This window comes from Ailuropoda melanoleuca, chromosome 10 (assembly GCF_002007445.2).
Source record: "Ailuropoda melanoleuca isolate Jingjing chromosome 10, ASM200744v2, whole genome shotgun sequence".
Classification (NCBI taxonomy): domain Eukaryota; kingdom Metazoa; phylum Chordata; class Mammalia; order Carnivora; family Ursidae; genus Ailuropoda; species Ailuropoda melanoleuca.
Genome location: NC_048227.1, coordinates 93,155,545 through 93,183,376, shown reverse-complemented (window position 1 = coordinate 93,183,376; position 27,832 = coordinate 93,155,545). Strand labels below are relative to the sequence as shown.

General features: G+C 45.5%; 1 protein-coding gene across 7 annotated transcripts in view; it reads right to left on the bottom strand.

The window, feature by feature from the left end:
- Positions 1–27,832, bottom strand: part of UST (uronyl 2-sulfotransferase) — a 292,373-nt gene that overhangs the window by 93,011 nt on the left and 171,530 nt on the right. For all 7 annotated transcript variants that reach the window (XM_002920514.4, XM_034669267.1, XM_034669270.1 and 4 more), the window contains 2 exons: positions 16,810–16,889; positions 8,467–8,620 (listed from right to left, as the gene is read on the bottom strand). In XM_002920514.4, coding sequence (XP_002920560.1) covers positions 8,467–8,620; positions 16,810–16,889 — 234 coding nt within the window. The remainder of the gene's footprint in view (positions 1–8,466; positions 8,621–16,809; positions 16,890–27,832) is intronic.

Genomic DNA, 27,832 nt, shown 5'->3' with positions numbered 1-27,832 from the left:
AGCCAGGCAGTTTACAACTGGAAGGACAGTGAAGAATTTTCCACTTGTTTGTAAATGCTCCCCCATCACCACCCCTGCCCCAAACTGGAGCTGTTCCTTGAGCGTGGTCAGTACTTCACAATACTCGCTCCTCGGTTTATCTCCCAATTAGATCTGTGCACTTAGCCTTGAACTAACTGGTCTACCCGCATATACTTGAAGTCCCTCTCTATTCTGTATTTTGTAGTTATTTTATTTTTCAAAATGTAAAATTTCAGGATCCCATGTAAACATGCTTCCCTTGCTTAAAATCTTGAGTGTCTTTCCAGTGCTCTTTCACAGGGCCTGACCCCTGCCTGCCCACATTACTGGACTCAGCTTTTTCTTTCCTTCCTGTGCTCACACTCCTCCAGCCTCCCTCATTCTCCCCCTCAGCTTACTGTGCTCCCTCCTGCCACAGGACCTTTGCATGTGTTGTTCCCTATGTCTGGATGTTCTTCTCCTCTTTCCCTTCAGGTCTTATTCCAGCTAACACTTCTCTGAACTCCAGACTTGCCCAGTGCCACGTCTCTGCATGAAAGAATGTGATGCAGTTACTACTTGACACGCATTTGTGTGGTTTGGGGATTAATGCCTGCCTTGCTTATAGGACTTGAGCTCTATGAGGATAGACACAGAGTCTATTTTTGCTCAATATTTTATCTCCAGTTTCTATTATCGTGCCTGACATACAGAAAGTACTATCAATGTTTACTGAATAATGAATGACGAATGGATGGATGGACAGATGAGTCACTAGTAGAAGGAGAAACACCAAAATGTATGACTGGACTCTTGGTTTTGTAGACTGGAAGCAGAGAGGCTATAGTTTGGTGTCACTGCATGGTGGCATGCCACAGGGCAAAGGAGATGTGAGCTCCCACCCACAGATGGGACAAGTCGAGTTTCAAATGCCTGTCATGCTCACATCACCTCCACAGTCCCCTCAGGACCTGTAGTCCTTGGCGACCCTGTGGCAGGCAGAATAATGGCCCCTGAAGATGTCCATACCCTAATCCCTGGGACCTGTGAATATGGTATCTTATGGAGCAAAAAAGGATTTTGCAGATGTAGTTAAGGTTACAGTCCTTGAAATGGGGAGATTATTCTGGATTCTCTGGGTGAGCACCATTAATCACAGGAATCCTTCAAAGTGGAGAACCCTCCTCAGCTGGCTTTAAGGAATGAGGTGGAAGGAGGAGAGACTTACAGCAGGTGAGGGACCCAACTCACCACGGGTTGCCTTGAAGGTGGAAAAAGGGGGCCATATTTGAAGGAACATAGATGCCTCTAGAAAATGGGCATGGTGCTCATCGGATCACCAACAAGAAAATGGGATCTCAATCCTACAACCACAGGACATGGATTCTGTCCACTTCAAATGCACTAGGAAGTGAGTCTTCCCTTTGAACCTCCAAAAGGGAATGCAGCTCGCCAACACCTTGATGTTAGCCCCATGAGACCTGTCAGACTTCTGACCTACAGAAATGTAACAGAAATTTCTGTCGTTGAAGCCACTAGGTATGTGGTAAATTGTCACAGCAGCAATGGGAAGCTAACAGGCAGGCTGCTCCATCCTGCCCCATCCATATGACGACCCCCCTGACCAGAGCAGAGAGAAGACTTGGGTCAGGGCAGCCAAACATGATGTGTGAGGGGGCTGGACGGAGTGACCAGCTGGACGATTCAGGGGCACTCAGGGCCTGGAATGTGAGCTAAAGAGAAACACCAGGCACCACTGTGGGAGCAGCGGACGAGGCCACTGATGCTGGGGAGAAGAGAGCGAGTGGCTGAATAGGGAGCTGGGAACCCCTGGGCAGCCTGGCGCCGACATAACGTGGTGGCTAGGCCTTGCTCCAATTCTGAGCTCCTTCTAGTGAACCGCCGTGAGACTGGGCTCCACTCTGCCCCTGGCCCTTCCCACGGGCCGGGCTCTGCATGGCATGTCCTGGCCTTGGCTGGCCCTATATAGCGGTCCTTCGTCCTCATCACCAGACACATCCTCGTAATGACTTTCACATTTCTGCTCCCCCGACCCATTCCCTGAGGCGACCTGAGTGGGTCTGAGCTCTTTGTAACCCACGTGGCCTAATGCAACTGCCTCGTGTTCAGAGTGTGGCCCTATCCACGAAGGCTCTCTGGGCTGGCCTTCTGAGCCTGTAAAAAGGGGCCGAGGGGTGGGTGGTAATACCTACCCTAGGGATGCTGGAGGATGAGTGAGCTAACATGAGGAGAGCACACTAACCCACGACACCACATGCAGGGCCACGACACCACGTGCAGGGCGGTGACTATTTGGTGGCACCTCGAGCAGCGGCTGGAGGTCTCTGTTTGCCCTTCACAAGGCTCCTAGCCGGCCTTTTCTCCAAGACCCCTTCTTGTTCTCAGCTCTCCTGCCTCTCCCCCTCTGGCGCCCGTCATCGTCTCTGTTTGCCGGCAGCTCCCGGGGCCCTCCACGGTCTGCGGAACCCCAGAAATGGTTTTGCCTCTAACAATGCCTGGGCCGCTCTGGACACACCTCAGGACAAATGGATTTCAAAAACATTTCTCTCGAGCGGGGACTCCTCTGTGCCTGTGCGCGGCTCACGGGGCATGTGAGAGCCTTTGGGGCCGGCACACCTTTCCTCCCCAGGCCTTAGGAGCCAGAGCGCGCTGCCTCTGCGGCTTCCAGCCCCGTGCCCGCAGCTGCTCAGGCTTCCAAGTAAATAAACACGGGACAAATCGATGCCAGTGGGCCGGGATCAAAACGTGTCTCCAGCTGTTGGGAACACAGAGAGAAGCAGTTTCCTTAGAAACAGATTCCCAGGGGAAGGGGCCTCGTGGGGCCAGTCTGAGATCTTGGCGGAGGTGAACCTCATGGTTCAGGACACGGCCCAGTGTGGCCTGAGCCACATGAGAATGGGAGCCCCTGTCTACAGGGGAAATAGTCTCCTTAGGTCTCGGGGGCCATGAAGAGAGCCAGGGGAATGAAAACACCAATGCGGAGACATGTTTAGGAGACTTTCAGCTATCAGAGTGCTTCTGTGTAGAATGTTTAATTTATTCTCCCAACAACCCTGTGATACAGACAAAGGGGGGGGGGCAAGATGTCCCCATTGTACAGATGAGAAAAGTAAGGTTCCCAGAGGCTAAACCACTGGCTGGGTCACCCGGCGAGGCAGTGCTCTCCGACTGCAGTCTCGAAGCCAACTCTGAACTCGTTGGAGATGGGGTCTTATTTTTTTACTTTCAAAAATTCAAAGACATATTTATCGAAATACTTCAAAAGCAGATCATTCAAATCCCCCCCCCCCTTTTATTCTTTTTCTTTCTTTTTTTTCATTAAGGAGAAGGATGCTTTAGAGACAGAGGCAAACCTAAGGTTTCTTTCACGGGACAGCCTCAGCTGGTCAGGCCAGAGTGGAAATTTCCAGAAGTGAGTATTTCATATATACATTTCTAAAGCTAAAGGACATTCAGAGTCCAAAACTTGCAAGCAGATTAAAATGCATATAGCTTTCTGAAAACCTTTGCTGACGCTGGCCAGTTTTCAAACTTCTCCAGAATCCAAAGGGGCCAACATGATTCACTGAATTCTTTATGAATTAAGAAGCTGTAAATTATGCATTTTTTCTTTTAAACATGCATTACTTTCCACGCTTTACAGCCAAGCCGAGTAAACAGTATCACAGAGACAGTTTCCTCTCTGGGAAAATCTCCTCCTCTCCCTGCCCTTCAAATGGAGGGTCATCCCGTGGAGGGCTGTCCAGTGAATTTGCAATAAGTTTGAGCCAGGAGGCCAACGTGACATTTTTGGGAGTTTGAAAGCACAAACTGGTATCTCTGCAGAACATTTTACCATGAAACTTCCTAGGGTCAGGTTTTAGGCAAACGGCAAGCAGAAATCACACACGTATAACTAACTGAATGGAAATGTCAGGCGAGAAATCCATTTGCAGGCAAACTCAGCAACTGGAAAAGAGAGTGGCTTCTGCAGGCATGAGATGCTCTCCCTCGCTTGTCAATCACAATAGTTGCTTTTCCTTACTTAGCAGCCTTCATTCTTTCATTAACTAAGTTCCAGGTGCCAGGTATCTCCTTGTGTTGGCAATAAAGGAGTCTGGACTCCAGCTGGAGAAGAGTATCCTATGCTGGGATGTACCCAAGTGTGCCTGTGGGAGCTCTGTCCCACCCTATGATACTAAAACCAAAAAAGAAGGCAGCCACCTCTGCCCTGGGCAGCCAAGTTTCTGGCTCTGGACAAAGAGAAATGAGTCCAAGAGAACCACCTTTTCATGGCGCGGCTGCTAGAAGGTGAATTTGTATCTGTTCTAGCAATACTTTATTTTGAAATTATTTTTTGGTGAATATAAATGAAGCATGGTTTGGAAAGAAATAGAAACTTCTAGAAAAATCTACTTGTTTCCAGTAAATATGGGAAACAGCTTTAAGATGCTTGAATATTTGGGGGGGAAAAACAACAAAAAACATTGTAACAGCTGTGTCTTTGTAAAGACAAAATGATTTTGCTCCAAAAGCATAGGACTTGGCCCAGCCCAGTTCACTTCTCCCTTTACTATCCAGGAAGTAAAGCATCAGATCCCAGTGATCCAACCATATAGTCATGGAGTTGGGAGGCCAGACTTCAATTTCTGGCAGGGCCTCTGACCCACCCCTAGACCCAGGCTCCATTCCTACACCTGTGAAACAAGAGTTTCTTCATGACCTCCAGGGACCCTGCAAATCCTGTGATCCCTTTACCCTTTTCCACTTTCTTCCAAATCACCTAGCATCACAAGATGATATTATTTTACCCCCTGGGCAGGCTCACAGGCCCTGGCCCTCTCTCAGCTGTATGCTAAGCAGCGTTACAAGGCTCATGGCCAGGAGCAGAACTGCCTGATTTTTGGCAACTGGATAAAGCAAGTGGCTTTGAGCGCTGAGATCTGGAATAATGTGGGTACATCAGTAGCCCCTTTTTGGGCCGGCCCCCGTGACTGTGTGTGTGTGCAGTGTTCAGGGAGAGGCCTCATCACACAGCCCTGGTGGGGGGCGGGGGGAGGCTGCCACGCCTGCCACCTCGGGTGTGGGTTCCCCCTGTGCATCCCCTCTCGGCCCTCGCCCACAGGGGAGGGCCTAGCGGAGGGGCCGTGGTCCCCTCACAGCTGCCCTACACCCTACCGAGACACAAACAACACCCTCTTTTGAGTCAAACAACTGACCACCAGGGCTTGCCAAAATGAGGACAGGCTCTGAAAGGGGGCAGTTTTATTTCAAGGGTTTAATGGACTAAGGAGATGAAATAAAAAGTTTCAGCTATTAAAAAAGAAAAAGGCAAAAGACCGTCTTCTTCCAAATAAACAAACTGTCCTTTGAACAAGAAAAGAGTCTTCTAACTGGGTCAGGCAGGGGTCAGGTCATGAAGGAGTCACATGTCCCTTGGGCTCCCCTTTCTATTCCATGCTCCCCTGATTTCTCCCTCTGCTGCTTTGGGGAGCCCAGTGTTCTCCTGCTGGGGCCCTGCCAAGGAATGACATGAGCTCATTGGACCTAGGGCCTTCCCAGGACACGGCGCTTACATTGGGAAAAGGGGCCCCTGAAAATCTCTAAGGGTAGAATTCCAGGCCGGGAAATTTCCCCAGAATCTCTCAAATCACACCATAAAGGCAGCTCCCTCCCCTTCAAACATAGAAGGTTTGCCTCGACTACTAACTTTCAATACTCTGTGGGTTTTTTAAAAAAAAAATCTAAACCATGATTTTTTTTCTCTCCTGTTTACAACTTCTCTGGCTAATGATTACGACTTACCGTGTGTGTGAATGTGTCAAGACTTATGTTATAGGCAATGATTTCTAGGACAGCAAAAAGATAACAGGGTAGAAAAACCTAGAGAACTGCTCTCAACTTCCATATTAATATGTGTTTGTTTTTTAGTAAGTAGAATGCTATTTAGGCCTCCAAAATTTTAACCCCTCTTCTGGCTGCCAGGAACATAGATGGAACTCTATCTATGTTGGGAGGACAGGAGAGAAGTTAAGACATGATCTCATCCAGAGAAATGATATAACCAGCACAGAAGTCTGTGAGAGCACAGAGGAAGAACATCAGAACCTCCCTGTACAGCTGTGTAGCTTGTGCACTGCGTAACTCTGGGGTCACCATCCAACAAACTCCATTTTCAACAGAACCGTGTGGGCACTTTGAGTGTGAGGAGCCTTGTGAGACTTGCAGGGAAAGCATCCAGGGATCTGCCAGATAAGGTCTAGAGCAGGAGGGAGGTCCTGACTCCTAGAAAGGCAGGGGAGAACTGCTGAGAATGTCTGAAGGCCGATGGGATGACATAACCCCTGCTGGGAGAAGGGCTCAGGCTTTCTCATGGAAGATTCAGGAGAAGGAATCACTGATGAAGGTGTGTTCGATTTGGGGTCATTCATGTTATTTCCCAGCTCAATTAGAGAAACTGGAGGGACTCACAGGGCTGTACATGATCCATTGTCTCCAAACCTTACCTCTCTGAATTCTCTGCCTGCCACTATCCTGGCCCCACTGCTCACTCTGCACCAGCCACACGGCTCTCCTTGCTGATCTCTGAATGAGCCACCCATGCACCCACTGCAGGGGCCCCATGAAAGAAAAGGCTGGTTTCTCCCTTTGCTTCTTTCCTGCTCCCATTCTTGCTAGGACCTGCACTCCTTCCCTCCACATGCCTTACCTTCATGTATGTCTTCCCTGCTAGGGACAAAGAGATAATGACATCTTTGGAGTTTTCCAGATATCTAAGGAGTGACCACACAGAGGCATCACGTTCCTATTCCAGACTACTGGTGCTAGATATCTCCACACCAGGACTACTGGCTTCGGGGAATGAATGACTGATGAAGGACCCCTGGACCCTGTCTTTGTTCTGACCAGTTCCTAGAGGTCTGAGAGGACACATGCACCAGACCATAATTGCCAATAAAAACCCCAGACTCCAAGGAAAGAAAAAGACTTCCTCTTTCCTTTCCAAGTCTCCCAGTTGCTCTCTCTAGATCTCTTTCTCTCTGTATCTCCAATAAATTCTGTTTTCACCTCCTGCTGGCTTGCATTGGATTTCCATCCTGCATCAAGCCAAGGACCCTCTTGGCTGGTCCTGCGGGACCCCCGCTCTGGGTCCTCGGACCTGGCCTGCCTACCTCACTACTAAGTGGTTCTATACCCTGAAAATGTACTTGTCACAAAATAAAAAATATGTAGCCATATTCGTAACATGGTGTTTAAAGAAAAAGATTAGAGTTTTAGCCAATAAAATTTTGAAAAAAAGTAAAAGCCACTTTAAAAATATTTCATTAAAGCCTTAGGTAGTTGAATATATCCTGAATGGGGAGGGACAAGGCTTAGTTCCTGGTCTTGGCCCATCTATGAGTGAGCTGCTTTGCACCAGAGAAGATACAACCTCCACGCATCTCGGTTTTCTCAACTCCACTCATGGATTTTAAGACATGAAAGTGATATCATCCAAAATGTTCCCATCCTCCAAACACATACTCTTATTACATTTTTAAAAATTAAGAGAAGTTTGGTCATTGGCTGGACCTGTGAGGAACGACACTTGTCCTTAGCTACCAGGATGTTCTGTGGCCTTGGCAGCAGTGGGCTCAGACTCTCCATCACTCTCCCATCCTGGGAACAGAGTTGCACGGACCCCCTCTTTCCTTTCTGCTCCTTCTGCTTGTGCCCGACAGCCCAGGATGGGTCTGGGTGACCCCAACAGGCTCCCTCAGACACATAGACCAGGATTTCTGCTTTCTGGCCATGGGCTCTCGGCTACTCAGCAAGCTTTTGTCAATCTAGGTCACAAGCAGATGAGAAATGTATTTTGGCTCTGGTGCTGGGGGAAAGATGCATCATTTGACCCTCCGTTTCAGTTCCCAACTCTGCACTGTGGAAACAACTCCTGGGGTCAAAGTTCACATCCCCACAGAGCTGAGGGTCCCCAAACAAAGCCCAGAAAGATCAGATAGTTTTGCCAAGACGGCGTGATTCTGTTGTGCTGTGGAGACAAGAACCTGGACTTGACATCGGACCACCTGTAAACTAGTCACGCGTGTGCCCACATCCTTTATGGAATTGCAGGGTCTCCTCTGAAAACACCCCTCTCTCAGAGGAAAACACTTTGTGGCCCTCTAAGAGAGACTCCTAAACACATTTAAATGACAACAGCACAGGTCAGGACCTCCTAGGAAAGGTTCTTTCTTCTCTAGGATCTAAAATCTAGCACTAAAGACAAACCACGAAAAACAAGATTAGGAAGTCATTTGAGAAGACGTTCATCAGGATCTGGGTCATCTGGGACAATTAGGTTTTCATTGGCAAAAACGGAAATGCTACGGGACGCCATGGGGAAGGAGAAGAGGGAGAGCTCCCCGGCCTCCAGGGGCACGCCCCGGGGCCGGGGAGGGACCACTGCTAGGATGCGACAGGACTTACCAGGTAGCGCTCCTCCTGCCTCATGCTGGGGGTGCGGATCATGTGATTCTGTTCCCCTCTCCAGTCTCCAAATCGACGGAAAAAATAGTTAGATAAAAACCGGTTGACGGGGTCTCTAATGATGTTGATGTAGACAGGCTGGTCTCCTCCAAACCTAACACACGCACACAAACATGGAGCTGTTACAACCCATCCCTTCTGGAGGAAAAGAAAGCCCGCTTAGACACTGTTTCCCCTCCAGTTCATGTTTTATCACGCGAGGACCCCCGCTGCTAAGGTACCAGTGAACAGTGTCGTCAGCAAGCCGTGTTTCCCGGGGGGCGTTTTGTTATGTGCCGGCAATGTCCGTGCACGTGTCCGCTGGGAGGCCGGCAGGACTGTCGGCCGGCCGCACGGCTCTGCGCCAACGCCTGCATTCGTCAGCAGGGACGTGCGGACGTTGTCTTGTTTTCTCACTAGGCTGTGGGCTCCCGGGGGCCGGGGCACGCGGGGTGGGGTTTTGTATTCCCAGGGCCTGGCACACGCACACTGCCAGGGGTTGGCCCTCCCAGAATGTTTGGTAAATCCTGATTTCCTCGCTGGCTGAGACGGTGCTTTATTCTCACATTCTGGTTCAAACAGTCTCAGGTGAGGTGCTCTCCAGGAAGTGGGTAATATTAGCCAACATTTATTAAACACACACAACATTTATTAAGTCACTTTGTTGTAAACACCTTTTGTGACCAACTCACAGAAGCCTCACAACATGTCCATGGGGTAGAAAGCATAATCATCCTCACTGACACCAGGGGCAGGGACAGCGTGAGCAGTTTGTGGCTGAGCCTGGCTATGAACCTGGGCAGTCTGGCTCCGGGAACTGTGCTCTGAACCACGGAGAGAAGATTCCAGAGTTGAGAAAATTAATAATGTGAGGGACATGTGAACACAGCAGAAATCAATGTAATTATCCTCAAGTGATGGCGAGTGGTTTTAGATAAAAATAAAATAAATATCTAGGTGTTCCATTTTAATGCCTTCCACAAAGGGGCTGGAGCAATGCTCTGAATACTAGCCTAAGGGCAAGGCCTTCCCAAGGCAAAAGGATTAGGTTGGCTGACTTGTGCTTAAGGATCCCTCCCCTTTCTCTTCAACCCGCCTGAAAACAGTTAACCCGGAGGAGACTGGGAGAACACTCCAGGCTCTGGACAGAGGTCTTGCTCTGAAGGACCCACAGGCTCCTTTTACCCTGTGACCCCATGACCTTCTGATGAGGATGCCTCAACATTCTGTCAGGGGTCAGAAGGAGTTCAGAGAAAAACGGACATGAGCCTCCCACCTCTCTTCAGCTGGCAACTCTGTCAACTTTCAAAACCCAGCCCAGAGCCAGTCACATCCCTCAGCAAGTCAGTCCCATGCTGTGTCCGTCCCTCTCTCCAGCACTGTGTGTCCATGTCTGCCTCTCCCATCAGACTGCCTCCTAGAGTGGGGAACGAGGTCACTTAGCACGGTGCGTGGCACACAGCAGGTGCTCAACCCATGAAGACGTGACTGCCTGGGCATATGCTTCTGAGTTGGCAAGTTTCTGCTGCTATCGCAGGGCTCTGCTGTAGAGAAAAGTGGACTTAACAAGCCACCGATCCTTTTCTGTGTATTCACGCACATAATGTCATCCTCGGCTCCTCTGCATTTTGAAAGCGAGCCTTCAGAGAGAAGAATCCAAAGGGACAAAAAGAAACGACTCTTCAGGAGCGGAATTTCAGGCACCAGGATGCATGAATGACATTCTGGACTCGTGGACGACTCTACCTTGGAAAGCACGCTGCTCGCACACAAGGCGAGCCATGCCAGTAGGAATCCTGTCAGCTCCCAGATGTATGCAGGTGACATCCATGTAGCTGCACGTGCAGGGCAGCTCGCTAGTCTCCGAAGTCAGCTGTGCCAAGCCGGCCAGCCGCTGGCATCCCGCGTGGATCTTCCTCTTTTTAATTAAATTGAGTCTCTATCTATGCTAAGCAGCAACTACGTAATAAAGCTACGGATCAGGAAGACAAAGCTTGCATGCCAAATGTTAATGCAATGAAACCCTCAGCAACTACATCACGCTTTGGAAAATCTCTCTCTACTTCTATGTTCATGTGACGAATGACCATCACCGTTAATTGGCAGAACTCTCCAATCATGTGAATCAATGCACAGCCTCCCATGGTGAGATAGTTCTCAGTCTGGCCACAGTCATCTTCCGCCCAGGGCTGTAGACGTGAGGACTGACAAGGCTCTTCCAGCCTGGGTGACTCGGTCCCAGTAGCACGCGGTAGCCCAATGCAAGATTTCCAGAATAATTTTCCCAAACAGAAGTTTTAGATGGCTTAGGAAATTATTGTTAAGTATCAGATAATAGCCACTCTCCTGAAATTTTGAAGAGTAGAGAGATGTCTGATATGTATCTCCCCCTTTCTAGAAATCGAGAGTAATAATGGTTTCAGGCTGCAGGCTCCAGTCCTTTTTCTAGTACACACAGATCCCTCCCAAACGGGCGAATTTGGGGTGGTGTGCCAGTCACATGAAAGAGGCCAGAATATCACCGTGTGTCCCAGGGAAACAAATTTCCCCCCTCATCCCACCCTCTCTCAAAGTCAATTTCTCCTCCTTCCATACTTTTTAGTTCTAGTTAGAATTCCTGGTCACCCTTAGAAGGTCTCTTGATCTCCTGAACCTACTGCCGCTGCTTGTATGTGAGAGAGAGAGAGAGAATGCTTTGCACCCCCACCCAATCTCACACAGCACAACCCTCTGCCTTATGCTTCAACTCTGAAGAGAACATTTCCAGAGCCTCCAGGTGAAGCCCATCCTGTCAGCCAACCTGACAGTTGAGGAGTCTCTGGTACACCCAGCCAAAATTCCTAATCTTCCTTCATGCGCATTTCCTTTTGTTTGATCCACTCAACATAAAGAATTGGATTCTCTTCATGGTTTCTTTGTTGGTTGGTTGGTTTTTTTGGTTTTTTTTTGTTGTTGTTGTTTTGTTTTTTACAACTTTTAGCCTTTTCAGCTTCAATTTTAATTCCTTTAAATTCTTTTGTGTGTGTTTCTTCTTGAAAATTCCTTTAGCAGTTGTCTTCACACTTACTTCCTCTTATTTTTTAATCTGTACTTCTAATTTGGTCTTTATGAAACTCTAAACAGTTGTGCTGACCACAACTGAGGACAGGCTCTGTGCTGTGCCTGCCCACGAGAACCCAGGATTCAGGCCATATTTTCTTTTTCTCTTAACAACACACACTCTTGTCCTTTGGTCACAACAACTACTTTTGAAGCTGTCTTTTAAGTCATCCTGAAATAGCAGGTATTTTCAATTTCTTTGACTTTTGTTCATACGTCCTATTTATCAACTCTTTAATCACCCCTGTGGGTCTCCTTCTGACCCTCTGCAAATTTATCATGTTCTTTCTATTTTTGTTTTTTGATGAGAAGATGAAGATCCAAAGCAGGATGTAATCCTCTAGGAATAGTAACGACACGGTTCTCATTTTTTCTCATGCATTCTTTTCTTCCATATCTGCCCCATACTGCTCCTTAATCAATTAACCCACAACATTAGCTTTTCTCCAATAGCTATGTAAAGCGCGTGGATAAGAGTTTTAGGTACACTTTATCAAATTGCTGGTGATATTCTGCCTAGAATGTTACTGCATATAGTAAACAATAAGGCTTATGACCAAAATTATTCTAGGGAAGTAAGACTGTTTTGTCCTCCCGCTATAGTGCAGTTTTGTAGGGCTGGAACACCTTTTGAAAGTATGTCTTTTTCAAAATTATGGTAAAATATACATAACATAAAATTTTTAAGTGTACAATTCAGTGATAGTAAGCACATTCACACTGTTGTGCAACCCTCACCACCATCCATTCCCAGAACTTTCTCATCATCCCAAACCGAAGCTCTATATTCCCCTCCTCTTGGCCCCTGGCAATTTCCATTCTACTGAAAGTATATCTTCTTTTCACCTCTAGCCTAAAAGTAGAGGTTATCCTTGTGCTGTTACCTACATTAAAAGATGGCAAGTACCCTGTGGCTAGAGGCCCAGCTTTGATCCTTGTCAGTGAGGGAGGAGACACTTTGAAATGAGAGAAAAGCCATCATGGAAAAGGATGTGATTGTTTGGGGGGCAGGGTGAGGAGCTCCCTGCAGGAGGAAGAAGGGAGCCATGCTTATTTACTGGTCCTCTGCTGGAATGGGCTGGAAGCACCTCCTTTTAGCCTCACAACCCAGGACAGTGGGCACTTCAGTTCTTGGCCACGGGAATAGGACCTCCCTTCACAAAACACAAGCAGAAGAGGCTGAGCTTCCTCTGCTCTGTGGCGTGCCCTGAGGGAAGAAAGGTGGACGCATATGCTGGTGGAAAGCGGAGACAAACTGGGATGAGGAGAGGGGCAGCTGGGACACTGGGGTTAGGGCTCCTGCTGGGAGACAAGACGAGTCCACAAGGGGGAAGGTCCTTGGTGGGGTGCAGTGAGGCGGGCTCAGGGAAAGTCCGCATGATACCAGTCTTCAACGGGCCCACCCAGCAGGTGGTTTTATGTACCCACAAGTGGCAGCATCCAGCGCGATTTTCCCAAGATTGGTCAGCCAGTGTTTAAATAGCATAAAATGAAACTTCTGGGCTATGCTTAAGGAGGGAAAAAAAGTGTTCAACAACTGCTGATATCAATTTCTATCTTGACGCTGTCTTCCAACTTGGAAATTTCTGTCACCATTACAAAAGACGTGCAGGGCACCGGGACTGAAGAGGATGGTTTTGCCAATGAGACTGTCCAGTCAACATTTAGAAGTAAGACGTGGAAACCCCACGGAATCATGGAATCAGTAAGATCGGATTTGTTTTGTTGAACAATGCCATCAGAGGGCAGCCTCTGTTCGCACGGGTAATGTTCGCTCATGTTGGCGTTGGAGCCACTATGGGAAATAAATGAGGAAAAGCAGCAGAAGGGAAGGAGGGTGAGGGAGTCATGAATGAAAAGAGGGCTCAGAGGCTGTAGTTGGAAATTACTGAGCGCACTGATCTGTTCTGAAATCTGCCTGGACTATTTTGACAGTGCAGTGCTCCGACACAGCCCTTCCCAGGGTCTTCCCCGAAAGATGCCGGGTGAGGGTTGAGGGGAACTCTAGGCTGGAAAGTTACTGCCTTCTCCCCCACCCCCCCCGCCAAAACACTTAGCAAACAAACAGAAAGTGGGGGTGAAGGGAAGACAAACTGAATTGTTGGTCACGGTCTTTGCAGCATGTGGATCTGGGACGCCCTTAAAGAGATTTCATTGATGCTGAGAGGCTGAACTTTTTTGAAAATTGTTAATTCTCTCGGTTAGCTCTGGGAGTGGACACAGGAAACCAGAGTACACAAATATTAAAAATCCTCCTAAAACGTCACAACAAAGAGTAGCATCTTTTAGGCCAAGGTCATTCTAACTCAATTCTCCAGGTAGTTCAGTTGGAAAACATTTGTCCGGCTCAAAGTTTTAGGCAGTTCAAAAACCGTGTGAAAAGAGCAATATCGCGGAAACCCTCCCGAATCCCAGCCCACCTGAAATTTCTGCTGGCTTCAGAGTTGCTTATCTCCCCGTGGGGCATGAAGCCTTCACCGAAATAACAATGAAAACATCGGTTTGATCCGATCACTCTTGCTTTCTATGGTTGAATTTATAAAACTGGATATGGTGAAATGGTCTTTCTAGGTCTAAAGTTAGGGAAAGGAAGGAACAGGGCAAGATGCCTAGGTGATGAATAAATGAACCAAGTCGGCTCTCTCATCTCCAAGAGCTCACAGGATAGCAGTTTGCACTACTCAGAGTGTCTGCATGTCGAGGCAAGAATGACATACTTAACGGAAAGAAAGAGAACAGGGGCAATTCGTTTCGGTACGATGCCGTCCGCTTCAGAAGTTCAGAGCAGTTATGTGCACAGGCTGTAGGGAGGGAGGGGAGATTTTCGTTCTTTTATTCTGCTCAGCAGCAGTGTCTCACTGCATGTTAAGAATGTAAGGAAGATTAGAAGTCAAATATCAACAAAGAATATTAAGTTACAGTATCAAGTCTTCTCTTAATAACCTCATTATCTTGAACCAAGCCAACCAAATATATGGTTGTCAGCAATGATCAGGGTAGGTTTTTTAAGAGTAGCTTAATTATCTCTGCGCCTTGCACTTCAAAATATAGAACTCATTTTTAAAAGCATGGGAAAGCCCTCACACATTCCAACGTGGTGGCTTTGCACTAAGTGTGCGTAATCGTCAATACATACCTGGACTTGTCTTGTTTCAAATAAAATTATTTCCCCTTAAAAAAATAAATTCCATTTTGCATATATGTAATATCCTTCTCTGAAGGAAGTTGAAGGGCTTTCCTTCATTCGTGTGTTTGGAGCATCCCTACAAGGTAGGAGTGGGCAGGAACTGTCCCTATTTTACAGATGGGAAAACAGAGACCTCCCATCTTTGCCCAGAGGTGAAAGTGCTAGCCCAGAGTCATGGTCAGTGGGAAGGTCTCAGACCCAGAGGTCCTGGCAGCCAGGCCAACGCTGTTTTCTGCAGATGTGGTGTCTTCTCAAAGGTACTGACCATATTTTTCATGATTAAATCGATGAAAATTAAACAGTCCTCAGCCATGAATTTAACAGTGGAGGCCATGATAAGGTATGGTTTCCATGCTGCGCTCTGCTCTGCTGACCCAGTTAAGGTACTGGCTTGGGCTTGTCATTAGAGTTTTACACTGTCCTGACTCAATTATTAAAATTCATTGCATTGCGATTTGTTTTGGTTGTAAAAATTTGACCCATGAAGCCAAGGAGTTTTAAAAAATGAGGTTAGAGGATGTCAGGGGTGACGCAGAAGGAAGCTCACGAGAAAGGCGAGGGTCAGGGGGGCTGTGCTTTGGTCTCTGCAAGTCAAAACGCAATGCCTGAAACAGCTAACAAGACTTTGTTATCTAGTTATGTCGAATTATATGTTCTTGGCCCACTGGAAGTGAGAGGCAGGCCACATACCCCAGATAATCCAGTAACACATTCCACACATGTGGCTGGAAACACACTCAGGCTACCGAGCCACTAAGGACGCTCTGCAGGTGTCCTATATGCTTATTCCCCATCCAAGGGAACTCTGGTTATCAGGTAGGAGGGGAAATTTCAGGGGGAACTTGCTTCTAAAGATCAGGCAGCTTCTCTTTGCCCCTCCGTGACTTGCTCTGCTGGTTCTCACTCTCTTTACACTTGATTTGCACAGGGCCTGGTGCACAGCAGGGAAGTCCTTTGAAGGCTAAAACTCCTCCTCCCAGTGCCTAGACCCTCAGGCATCCTGGGGCTGGGCAGCTGTGCGCCAACTCGGAGCAGCTCAGGTGTGAACTCAGGAGCAGCGAACACTCAGGCGGAGCCCTGTCTTTCCCTGAGCACCAGCCTTCCTGGGTGCCTGGACCTCGGGGGTGGGGAGGCATTAGGCCAGCATTAGCTAGCAGGACCTCTGCTGCTCTCTGCAGACCTGTGAGGTCCTGTTATCCCCAGGGGAGCTGTAGCAGTAAGGGAAGTGTCCGTCAGATGGAGAATGCGGGAGGCCCAGGGGTCCTGGGCTGTTCAGATCTGCCCCTGGACCCAGCGCTCTGTCAGCTCACATGGACTGTCAGCACAGACTCGGGCCAGCCTGAGAAGCAGAGACTGAATAGTGACAAGGGGACCTAGGCTAAAGGAGGAAAAGAATGCCCAGAACAGGAAATTAGAAGCTCAACAGATTAAGAGTCTAAAACCCTAAATTTGAAGATTTGCATTATGATTAGAAGGTCCCTGCAGCTGAAGAAAAAACAAAGTTCTAAAATACCCCATCAGCATCAATCATGCAAGATTTAGAATAATCACATGGAGTAGTAAAAACGTAGGCAGGGAGGCCAGTACTAGCATTTTGGATCCTACAAAATACATGACTCCACAACTAAGTTATTCCCAGAGCCCTGTGTGGGTTCAAATTGTATAAACATGTGCAATGAAATATTTCTGTTAAAATACCCATATCGTCCCTCTTAGTTTGTTTCAATGCCTATCTGATTTTTTCTTTAAAATGGAACTATCAGGTCAGATGGCTTTGCATTAAGATTATTTCAAGTTTTCAAAAGATTTAAGATTAGTATCCTAGAAAGAAATGAAGCTTCTGTCCAAATATTTCAAATTTGGGTCCCTCCACAGCAAACATAAATGGATTAAAAAGTCTTTTCAGGGGCAATTGCACTACCTTGAAAATGAAGGTAGATTTTAAAATAATTGTGTGTTAGAAGGAGTTTAAGTACTAAAAAGAAATAAAAGAACCATTAAGCTGGAAAATATCTTACCTTGAGAAGTTGAGGAAATGAACATGTCGAGTGAATAAATAGGGCTGTTCGGCAGTACTTATATTTTTAATCAGTTCCATCTATTAAAAAAAGTACAAAATTAGCATATATAGGATCTAATTTACCAAACTCTATTAAGCTAAAGGTTATGCTCCCTACTCCTTTATCCTCACTATTACCTCTTGGACCAGGGCCAAACAGCTGGGTTTGGTGCAGCATCTAGGAACTTTACGGTAGGCTTCTTGCTGAATAAAACTGCTATCCAAATTTATAGTCCTGTATTTAATTTAGTTGATTGCTACCATGCAAACAATGTGACAGGTTAAGTCATTTTAACTGGAGCATTCAGCATCTGGCTGTACTGAAATGCAAGTTAAAAAAAAATGTCTTTATTCCCCTCCTTTAAAAGTCAAATCAAGACAAGAGGTTAAACATTATTTTACATTTCTGTAATGATACCACTGAGATCTACAGAAATATTTGAAACTGGCTCTGCAGACTTTAACACTGGGAATAAAAGGAGCCAACACCTCATGATATTCCCCTTTGACTACAAAAATGTACAAAGCAAATATTTTATAGGGAACACATAAATGCCCCAAACTTCTTGGGGTTCTGGTGGGTGGCCATCTGAAGTATTTATTTGCAGTTATCAGCAAGGCAAAGAGGAGTTTATACTTGTATGAAGCAACGTTTATGGTCTTCTGGAACATGTCATGATACGGAAAATGTTTAGTAAAATCTGTTAGAAATTCCAAGCATTCTTATGACTCCCTGACTTCCTGAATTCCACTTTCCTTAGAGTTTCTAATTGGCCCCATCAATACTGACACACAGTGGAATTTTTTAAGAGCACACTGAAAATTGCCACTTTGGATGGATATCAGAAGTGCAGCATGTCTTAGGAACTAGAAAACTGGAAACAAAGGCAGGCGGTCGTGTGTTAGCCATACTCAGGGCAACAACAGTAAAATCAGAGTCTGGAAATCCAGAACAGAGACCCCGGCTCTGCCTTGGTCTCTCATGTCCCATCAGGGCTGACATGCACAGAAATGCCCAATAAATATTTGTTGAATGAACTAATGCCAACTAGTACCTGCATTACAGATTGTTACACTAGGACCTCAGTGTCTAATGCCTTTAATTAGATATTCATGCTTACCATGATTGTTTAAAGAAATGAAATTGAATTTTAAAAGTAAGTGACTTGTGGTTCATAACCTTGTGCTCTGTTCATCAGTGGCAGGCATGGGTAAACAATGGTCTGCCTGTCCCCCAGCCGAGCATAAAAGGAAATTGAATCTTACCTCTTTATCTGCTGTTTATCCTCTATGTACCATCCACCCCCACCACCCCTACATATCCCAGCGCTTGTTTTTGGCACTAGAACTTCCCGCTTGGTCACATTGCAAATTTTCATTTTCGATGGATCTACCAACTAGAATTACAGATTTAGAAGCACAACCAAAGACATCTGAGGATGTCTGCTTAGAAATGTAACTCTTCACTGTAGGTATGTTAATATAAAGACCACTTAATGCTTTAATCTCTAGATTATTTTTATTCAACTATGTCTCTGCACTATATGAGTAATATGAGAAAGCCCCCTGGTATTGTACAGGAAGGCTGGAAGAACAGGTCAGAAGAAAAACTGCTTCTTTCACATTTTCAACATTATATTATGTTCTCTAAACACATGTCAACGTGTTAAATTGAATGGAAGAACAGTAGTGGTTAGATTTGGAGAACAGTGTCATAATAGTCATAAAGCTGTCTATTTCACAGGGAGAAATGGATTAGCAGTGACAGTGCGTAACTCTTTCTCCCCGTACCTTTAAACATAGAAGAAAAGTATTAAGGCTCATGTTTATTGCATTAGCACAGTGAAGGCGGAGAGCATATCCCGCTCTCGTACCTTCCGTCGCTGCACACAAATAGGAAGCCACTTACAAAGCACCGCTAGCACAGGTTAAAGGCATTACTGTCAAAGTGTCCCTTGATTGTCGTCACACATACTAAGACTTTCCCCAGGTCTCAGGGCAGGCAGTGGTCTTCTGTGCCCCTGCTGCCCTTCCCCAGGGTTTGCTTCTGGCCCTCTCACTGTTGCCAGCAGCCTGCCTTTTCTCTTGCCCAAGTCTTACCCACATGTCATCATGAGTGATGATGGCGCTACCTAATTCATCTCAGAAACCACCTGTCCTCTTCCTTGGCCCCTGCAGGATCGTTGCTGGCCTTTATTGTGATTCCACTGCCTACATTCATTCACCATTCACTCATTCAGCATTTATTGAGCACTTACTAGGCCCTGGAGATCAAAACATAAGTAAGGTGAGAGGGAAGGCACAGAAAGACAAGACAGTGGAGTGTCCCCAAATCCACAATGGTCCAAACCACACTCTTGGTCCTCGTCCATCTTTAGTCCTCATCCAGCGTACTCCATCTCTGGGGCGTGTGGTCCTGGTTAATGGTACTATCCATATTTTTACATCTGATCTGGGTCTTTCCTGACTTTTTTGTACTTAATCACTTGTGGAGTCATGTTGAGTTTACCTTTCCTCTCACCCTCCACTGACGTTCAAGACATCCCGAGGACAGCCAAACCAGACCTCTCTTTGTTTCTTCCTCACACTGTGTCCAAGCCTGACTATGTCCAAGCTGAGGCCCAAGCTTCCTCTTCTGGGATGTTCTTCCTCTTTCCTCTACATGTCCAAATCCTAACCACCTTTACATCTTGCTAAAATGCCTGCCTCTTTCAAAGCAGCCTTCCTGGATCTCCTTTCATTCAACATCCACTGATTTCCAACTCCGTGTCAGGCAATGTATTGTTTGGGGTCATGGCTATAGAGATAAAAGATTTGGCTCTTGCTCTCAGGAAGCTCAAGGTCTTGTGGGTGAGGTGGACTGGCAGGCAAGTCTCACTGTGCAATAACCACCATGGGGTAGCACGCACAGCATTGAGGCATCAATCTCTGCCCGCAGATACGAGTAGTGTTTCCCCAAGGAGGCGCTCCCGAGCGGTCTGCAAGGACCCACAGGAATTGCCAAGTGAAGAAAGGGACCCGCAGCATTGCAGGCAGTGTGAACAGGAGATGCCAAGGACAAGACCCCAAATGACCTGGATATTAAAAACTGCCAGGAGTTCTGTGTGCTAGAGGTCAGGTGTGGGATCTGCCAGGCAGCAGCTATGACTAGACAGGAAGTTAGGAGCGGGGTCATTGAGGACCCTGGAGGTCACGTGAGGAATTTTGATATGAATGCTATGGGCAATCTGTAGTCAGAAAGGGTTTTTTTTTTTTTTTTCCTTCCAGACCTGAGATTGGGGTGGAGAATGTGAAGAAGGTTAGGATTAGAGACAGACAGTTTAGCTAGGAAGATGGGGCAATAATCCCCATAGGACATGATCGGGGCATGAGCTAAAACAGTGCTTCCTGGTGTGGCACCCAGACCAGCAGCATCAGCAACAACTGGGGTGGCAACTTGCTAGAAATGCAAATTCTCAGGCCCCACTCCAACCAAGGGAATTAGAAGAAACTCTGGGGGGTGGGGGCCCTCAATCTGTGTTTTAACAAGCCCTCCAGGGGATTCTAAAGGACTGAGGTTTGAGAACCACGGAAGGAAGTCACTGAAAGTGAGGACAGATAAGGAGGTTTCTTGGACATTAAAGAGGGAGGATCCTCTCAGGCCTCTGGCCAGGTGGCCACAGAAGGGAAAGAGGGAGTGGTCGAGAGAGCTTCCCAGAGCCCTGGCAGGATCTGATCGCAGGCTGGTGCCCACTCATGGGGACACGGAATGCTATGCAGGAACAAGTCTGGCTGCAGAAGTGAGGCCAAATGGGTTTGGTTTTGATCATCTTTGGCTTGAAATCCCATTGTCTTCTTTGATCTCCCACAGTGCTTTGAGGATCTTCTAGAATGCCCACTTTTTACGTTACATCATAGTAGAGTTTGTGCGCTAGCTTTGAACCAGGCTGTAAGGTCCTTGAGGGTCGAGGCTGGGCTCTAATTATTTCTCCAGAAAGCCTTGCATAGATCACATACCTCATAATTGCTTATGGTGTGAAGACACCCTCTTCAGAAAGACTTTTTTGGAGTCAAGAAACGTTCACTGAAGACAGAATTCTCTCTCAGGTGATGCGGTTAGCCTTTCTGGGACAAACCTGTCCATTCATCACCCTGGTGTGACATCTAAGACGTAGCAACACAACACGATCATTTCCTGAGTGGTTTCTGGGCTACGCACTGGACCCGGAAGCTCTTTCTTCACATGCTCTCATTCGTCCTCAAATGACTCCACAGATTAAGTATTATTATCTACACTTTACAGATTAGGAAACTGAGGCACAGAAAGGCTACAGAGATTGTGGTCTCCGGACTCCAGAAATCCTGTCTCTATTGCTGAGCTGCAATCTTCTCACCACTCCCGGTGCTTTTTGATCTATACATAACCTCTTAAAATGGGAGGAAGAGGTTGGTTAGCAAAATAACTCCAGAGACTAAAGAGGGTTTATGGGAATATAAATTTTCTACCTTTCATATGATGTGCTGAAAAACTGAGAGAAAGTTATAGCAGGCGGAAAAGCATTAAAAATAATAAAATATGAAAGCATTAAAATATCAGAGAGAATATATATATATTTTTAAAGTTCTAGGTGGGAAAATAGTATATTTTAACAAGAACAGGAATGGGTTTAAAATTACTGGGGGGGAAAACGCTATGGAATGGAATATATCTAAAGGAAGAAGTTAAGCCACAGTGCATCTGAGAACTAAAGCAAATTGAGGTTTTAAAAAAAAGGTAAGAATCAAACGGAATTTATAATGCAGAGGATCTGTGAGGAAGGGATTTTGAATCTTTTGTTTTCCATCTAACTGGCTGGGATGGTAGAGCAGAAAACCTTTACCTGCAGTTCTACAAGCACAGCTATTAGTGGAAGACTTCACTCCCAACATCTTTAGAAAATGCTTGTCAGCAGTAATTGACAGAGTCCTGACCCCACTCTGGTCTGAATTCTCATGTCCCTTGTGAGCAACTAGAGGCCTTATACTTTTGCAAAACATCTTAATGAAAGAAAAGACATGTTTTTAACACATCAAAGCCAAATAAGGAGTAGCTCAGAGAACTCTGTGGCCCTTTAACCTCAGAGACTGGGAGGATAGCTCCAGGCTCGGGTTACCTTTCCCTCTTCCTCCTGCCTGCGGGGAAGCCTTTCTAGCAAGAGGCAGGATGGCCTTCCTACCTTCCTTTCACCGCCACAAAAACCTGCAATGTAGACTAAGTCCACCAGGGGGAGCAATGACACGAACAAGCCAAAGAGGCTGGGTCTGAATAGCAGAGAAAATCAATCTTGCTGCTACAATTGGAAGGACAGAAGAAAACATTGTAATTTTGGGGGCCTTGTTCCTTCTTCCAACGGTTACCTTTTCTTTCTACTGAGTTTCCATTTAGCAGACTCAGCTTTTGTCTACAGGAATCCAAGATAAGTTGGATAAACTCATCCCTCCCATGACCTGGCGGTAGATTGTCTGCTAATCTCGTTGGTTGGATTCCAAGGTCCGGCAGGAGCAGCTCTAATGCCTGTGGGCACTGTCGCTACTACTATAAAGACAGGAAACTCTGAGGGTCATCCTGCAGAGACTTTTCTAGATGCGTCTCAAGCAAGGGAAGCATTCCTGGGATAAATATGCAGGCTCCCAAGGAGACCACCACTCAATACTTCAGAGGAAACATGATGGCTTCAAAGGTTTGAGAAACTCTCAGGTGAAAAAGGACTTTTTCTTGCTTAGTGGAGGGTTCACTTTAATAAAATGACAACTTTCTAAATAATTAGAGCCTTTCACGCAATGATCCTCACTAGAATTGTGCATGAAGACCTCTTTGGGAATTTTTTTCTTGCCAAAGATACAAATAACAGGGCTCTACCCTTAAGAGTCTAACTCAGTATTTTGTAGTGGGTAGGACCAGGAAACATGCGTCATGAAAAAGCTCCCAAGAAGATTTTGATGCTTGTCATGATTAAGAACGGCTTATTTAATGGCTTTCCCACTGTCCACTGAATACAGTTCCACCTCCCCAGCTGGCATTCAGCGTTCTCCAGGATTTGACCCCAGTTCCCTTTCAAGTCTCATTCTCCCCTATTCTTCTTGAACACTTGCTCCTTCGCATAAAATGGGGTGGTAATACCTTCCTAATAACGTCGATGAAAGGACTAGAAAAAAGGTACACAAACATCTAGTATGCAATTGGGGGCTCAATATACAGCGTTATTAGTAAGTCCTCGATAAATATTCACCCAAATGAATGAAGACACAATAGCGAGACCGGCTCTGGAAAGGAGCAAGTGAACCTTTGTTAATAAGCAGAGGCCCGATGCCCCTGCCGTAGGGAAACCTGGAAGGAGCCCCCGTGGCCTCTAGACCACCTCCAAATCCAACATGGTCTCTGCAGGTGAGTTTTCCTTTTTGGGGTTGCAATGCTACATTGTCAGGGTCACGCTTAGAGCTTGCACTGGCGAGAGCAGGGCAAAGGGGAGTTTCAAACATGGTGAAGTAATTCTGTTTTTGACCGAGAAGCGAAAGCAGTCTAGAGCACACGGGCACAGGGTCTGTCTCTTCCACCCCTTGAATACTTTTCAAGGTTTAGATAATTTGAATAGCTGTTGAAGAGAGTCAAAGCAGATGTGAAGTTTATAGTGAAAGAGTAGCCTTTCCTGGCATGATTGGCAGAAGTGACTGAAGAGGCTGGTGCAGCATTTTCCAGACTGGGAATGGAAGTTCTGTGGGATGCATGCCACAGCCACAAGCGCTCGGAAAGCCTCCCCTGGCCAAGTAAGACTGGGAAACTCTAGGGGCAAGCCGATTCAACAGATCGTTAATTTGGTTTTTAATTGAAAGAACTCTCAGTCTTTAAAATGTGAACAATTGATATAAATCTCCCAGAGGAGGACCTGGGGATGGGGGAGAGCATTCCCTAAATTTATTTAACCATGGTATTTTCTTTAAAAAAAATTTTTTTTTCAGTGTCTCAGGGGACTAAGATTTTCAGGAACCCACTTAGGGAAATGCTGATATGAGAGTTTTGACAGGATTGCTAACCCTATATGACGTTTCAGTAAAAAAAAGTACTAAGTTTTCTGGACTTCACCCTAGAATCTCCAGGAGAAGGGCCATTGCAACTCTGTGTTTCGAAGGCTCTGCTGGAGATTTTGCTGTGTAGCCAGAATGGAAAGCCACTGCATTGGGAGAATGGCTTTGGATTCTAGAAGACCCAGGTTCAAGTCCAAGCAGCACAGGCATTCTATTTTATTTCATTTGTAAAGTGACTTAATCTGGTTGTCTTAATTTTCCCAGCCATAAAATGAAGAATTATACCCATTCATTGGTATAATTTTCAGTCCAAAAGAATGAAATGAAGTAATGAAGTAAAATAATTAGCATGTGGCAGGTGCCATTTCCAATGTGCAATTCTCAGTAGCTCTGACATAAATAAAAATAGTGAAATTATTTGCTTTCTCGATCTCTTCATTTGTACGCTAACAGTTTTTGCCCCTCTCCTATAAGAATGAAATAATTTTGAATTCTTTATATCTGTGATGTGCCCGTGGTGCACTCTGACCTTCATTGTACTCGGAGCCATGATCTGAAATAGGGTCAGACCATTAACAAAGACGGTTACGAGTTTTTTGGTGATAACCCTAATGTCTTCTGGAAAATAGTTCCCTATCTTTTAAATTGTATACAATCTCCATTTTCTGATTTTCTAAGAGATTATCTAAACCAGCCCAAGAAACTGAAATCAGGTTTCAGAGTATAAATGAGATGATGTCCTCATGGGCTTGCATCCTATGCCCCGAAAAGGTCCAGCATTTGGCCAGCAGCAGGTGTCCACACTCTTCCATTGAGGTAGAGTTTTAAAAATATAAACATCAATGGTTTTTCTGTTTCTATAAGGGCGGATGTAATGGGATTTTTATTGGTATTGTAACATTTGGTGTCCTTGTGCTTCCTTTCCTTTTTAATAATCCCTTCAGTGTCTTATTCCATTAAATACACTTAGTTAAACTTATTACTCTGCACTCGCGGAGTGTGTGTGTGTGTGTGTGTGTAATGACAACTATCCTCCAGGGAGAAATGTATGCACGAATTTGACTCTGGCCAAAAGAAGTACCTTTGTGTATGAATGGAATGGTATAGATAATTCCACTCTTATGAGTGGATACTATTCCAAAGTTCATTTGTAAGTCAGTAGTTGGGAACTTGGAACATATTTTCTCATAAAAAGAAACGTTCTACATGGTGGAGAGAGACCGGGCCAGCCCACAAGGGCCTGTTTAACTCATGCTGCACCTGAAGTGGGATTGTTATTAACTATGGGGAACAGTGTTTCCATGGGAACATGTTGTCAGAGCTCCCGAGCTTAAAGGTTGAGAACCACTGACTGTAAAATGTTAACTCATCTCCGAAATCACATCTTCCTTTTTCCTTTAATAAATTACCGAGCAGAGGAGCTAATCTTACTGCAAATTATTTCTTGAATATATTAGGTTAAAATAATATTTTTTTCTCCATTTGCTTTATGCACTCTGTAACTTGAGCACAAGGGATACATATAACAGGGGAAAGAGTTCCTTGAAGCTCTCTCGAGCTTCTTTAAACTTGGGTTCTTGTCATTTTTGGCTCTCTCTGCATGTCACAGCAGTCAGCTAGCTACAGAGAGGCAGCTGTCACTCGTTACGTATGTTGTCACAGCCAAATCATTTGTTTTCTCCTACCTTATCATTCCCCGCAGTTTTTAAAGACTAGCCTTATAATTTAATAGGAATCTGGAATCACGAAGTAATGAAATATATTCTAGGTTACACTGACCACAGGAATCAGAAGTGTTTCAACTACACCATACACAGATTATGCTAGAAGTTGTATAAATATATCACAGAATCACAGGGCTGGAAAGAACCTTAAAAGATTGTCTAGTCTGTTCCCTGGCTTCCAGACAAGCCAATCATTCCAAACAGATGAGAGCTAACCTCTCTTTTAGAGGAGGAGGATGACTCTGTCTTTAACCCTTTCTGGATTTAACAATGTATATACCATTAGTAAGTTACTGTTATTTTTAAATCTAACATGCTTCTCTTGAAAGTCACAACTCTATTTTAATTTCTCATGTTTGCTTCTGATAGGAAGCAAAGTAGGTGCAAAGGCCCAGTTTAAACACTGTGTTTTGTCTTTTCTCTTCAAGGGCATTCCTGAATAGCGCGGTGTCTCATACTGTGCTTGCCTGTGTCCTGTTCTCTCTGGGTTGTTTGTACTCTTTTAGCAGTGGGCACTAAAATCAAGCTACGGTGTCTTATGAGACATGTGAGAAGTGGGCAACGTTTCCACACATACGAATATTTAAATATAATCTGATACACAGACCCAAAGACCTAGACTCCAAGGAAAACCAAATTCAATAATTGTAATACAATTGCAATAACATAGGCTAATTATTCATAGTCATTTTCTTTCAGGCAGTGACAAGGGCATAACCAGCCTGATAGGATGAGCTTCTGGATCAGGTAAGGAAATGAAAGAGAACCTAGTCCTATTCAAGTCATTCATAAAACGTGATATCCTTAAATGTCACCAAGTGTGATTTTTCTATTGAGAGCCTACTGCACAGTCTACAAAGGCTGATTTCAAAATATTTTTTGCTGATTGGAAATGACTATTCAAACTTGATACTCAAGAGAGCCTTTAATGGAAGTTGTCAAAGGAAGGGGCTTTTTGATGTCTACACTGGAAGACACTGAACAATCTGGCTTTACGGTGAGTACCACTAGTTCTGCTATTGTCTTAAAAGAGTCCTACTATCCCCCAAGATAAAAGAGAAAGACAGGCTATTGTAAATTAATAATGAAGATTCCTTCTCTCTGGGAGGTTCTGAATGCCTCGAAGGTGAGGATTATGTCAGAAAGAAGTGGACTTGGGTAAAAATTTCCCTAATTATGGTTTCAATCTGATAGTAAACCATGTGCTTTGTTTATTCCCCAAATTTCTGTACTCACTGGGTGATGTGATGGTTAATTTTATCTGTCAGCTTGAGTGGCCAAGGGGTACCCAGATTAAATAATATTTCTGGGTGTGTCTGTGAGGGTGTGATTAGTATTTGAATCAGCAGACTTAATAAGCAGACCTTCTTCCCCAGTGTGGGTGGGCATCATCCAATCCCTCGAAGTCCTGAATAGAAACATGCAAAGGAAGAAGGAATTCTCCCCTTTTTTCCTGCCTCCCTGATTAAACTGGGATATCACATCTTACCTTCTCCTCCCCTTGCATTGGGATTTACATCACTGACTCCCCTGGTTCTCACGCCTTCATATTTGGACTAAGACTGAATTACGCCAATGGCTTTCTTGGGTCTCCAGCTGGCTGATGGCAGACTGTGGGACTTACTGGCCTCCATTATTGCATGAGCCAATTCCTCATAATAACCCCCTTTTTATCTATCTATCTATCTATCTATCTATCTATCTATCTATCTAGATTCTCCATTCTACTGGTTCTATAGTCTTAAGAACTCTGACTTATGCTGGTGGCTGTTCATCCATCCTTAAGCATCTAAGGGGACAGAAGCAACTTGTTCAGACCAAGCTAATAAACCTGACCTTGTAAAATGACTGTGAGAGACCGTGAGGCCCTAACTTTTGGACATGAGCAAAGCACCTCAATGGAGACTGTTGACCCTGTTTTTGTAGACGCTTACAGAGCTGTCTTCACAGCTTCCTGGCAGACCACAGCACCCCTAATCTATCACCCGCATGTCCACTGGTATGGCTTGGCCACACAGAGGCAGAATTCTTCCTGGGAAATGGGGTAATTCTTTGGCTTCCACTGAATATGCCAAATGCTGATTTGGGAGCTCAAGACCCCCTGAGCTCACCCATAGCAAGAAGCTCGTGCTATCAACCAATCAGATTCCTGGCCCAAAGAGAATTTTCTCTCTATTATAACCATAAAGACTTAGGGCAATTGTGAAAAAAAGCAGA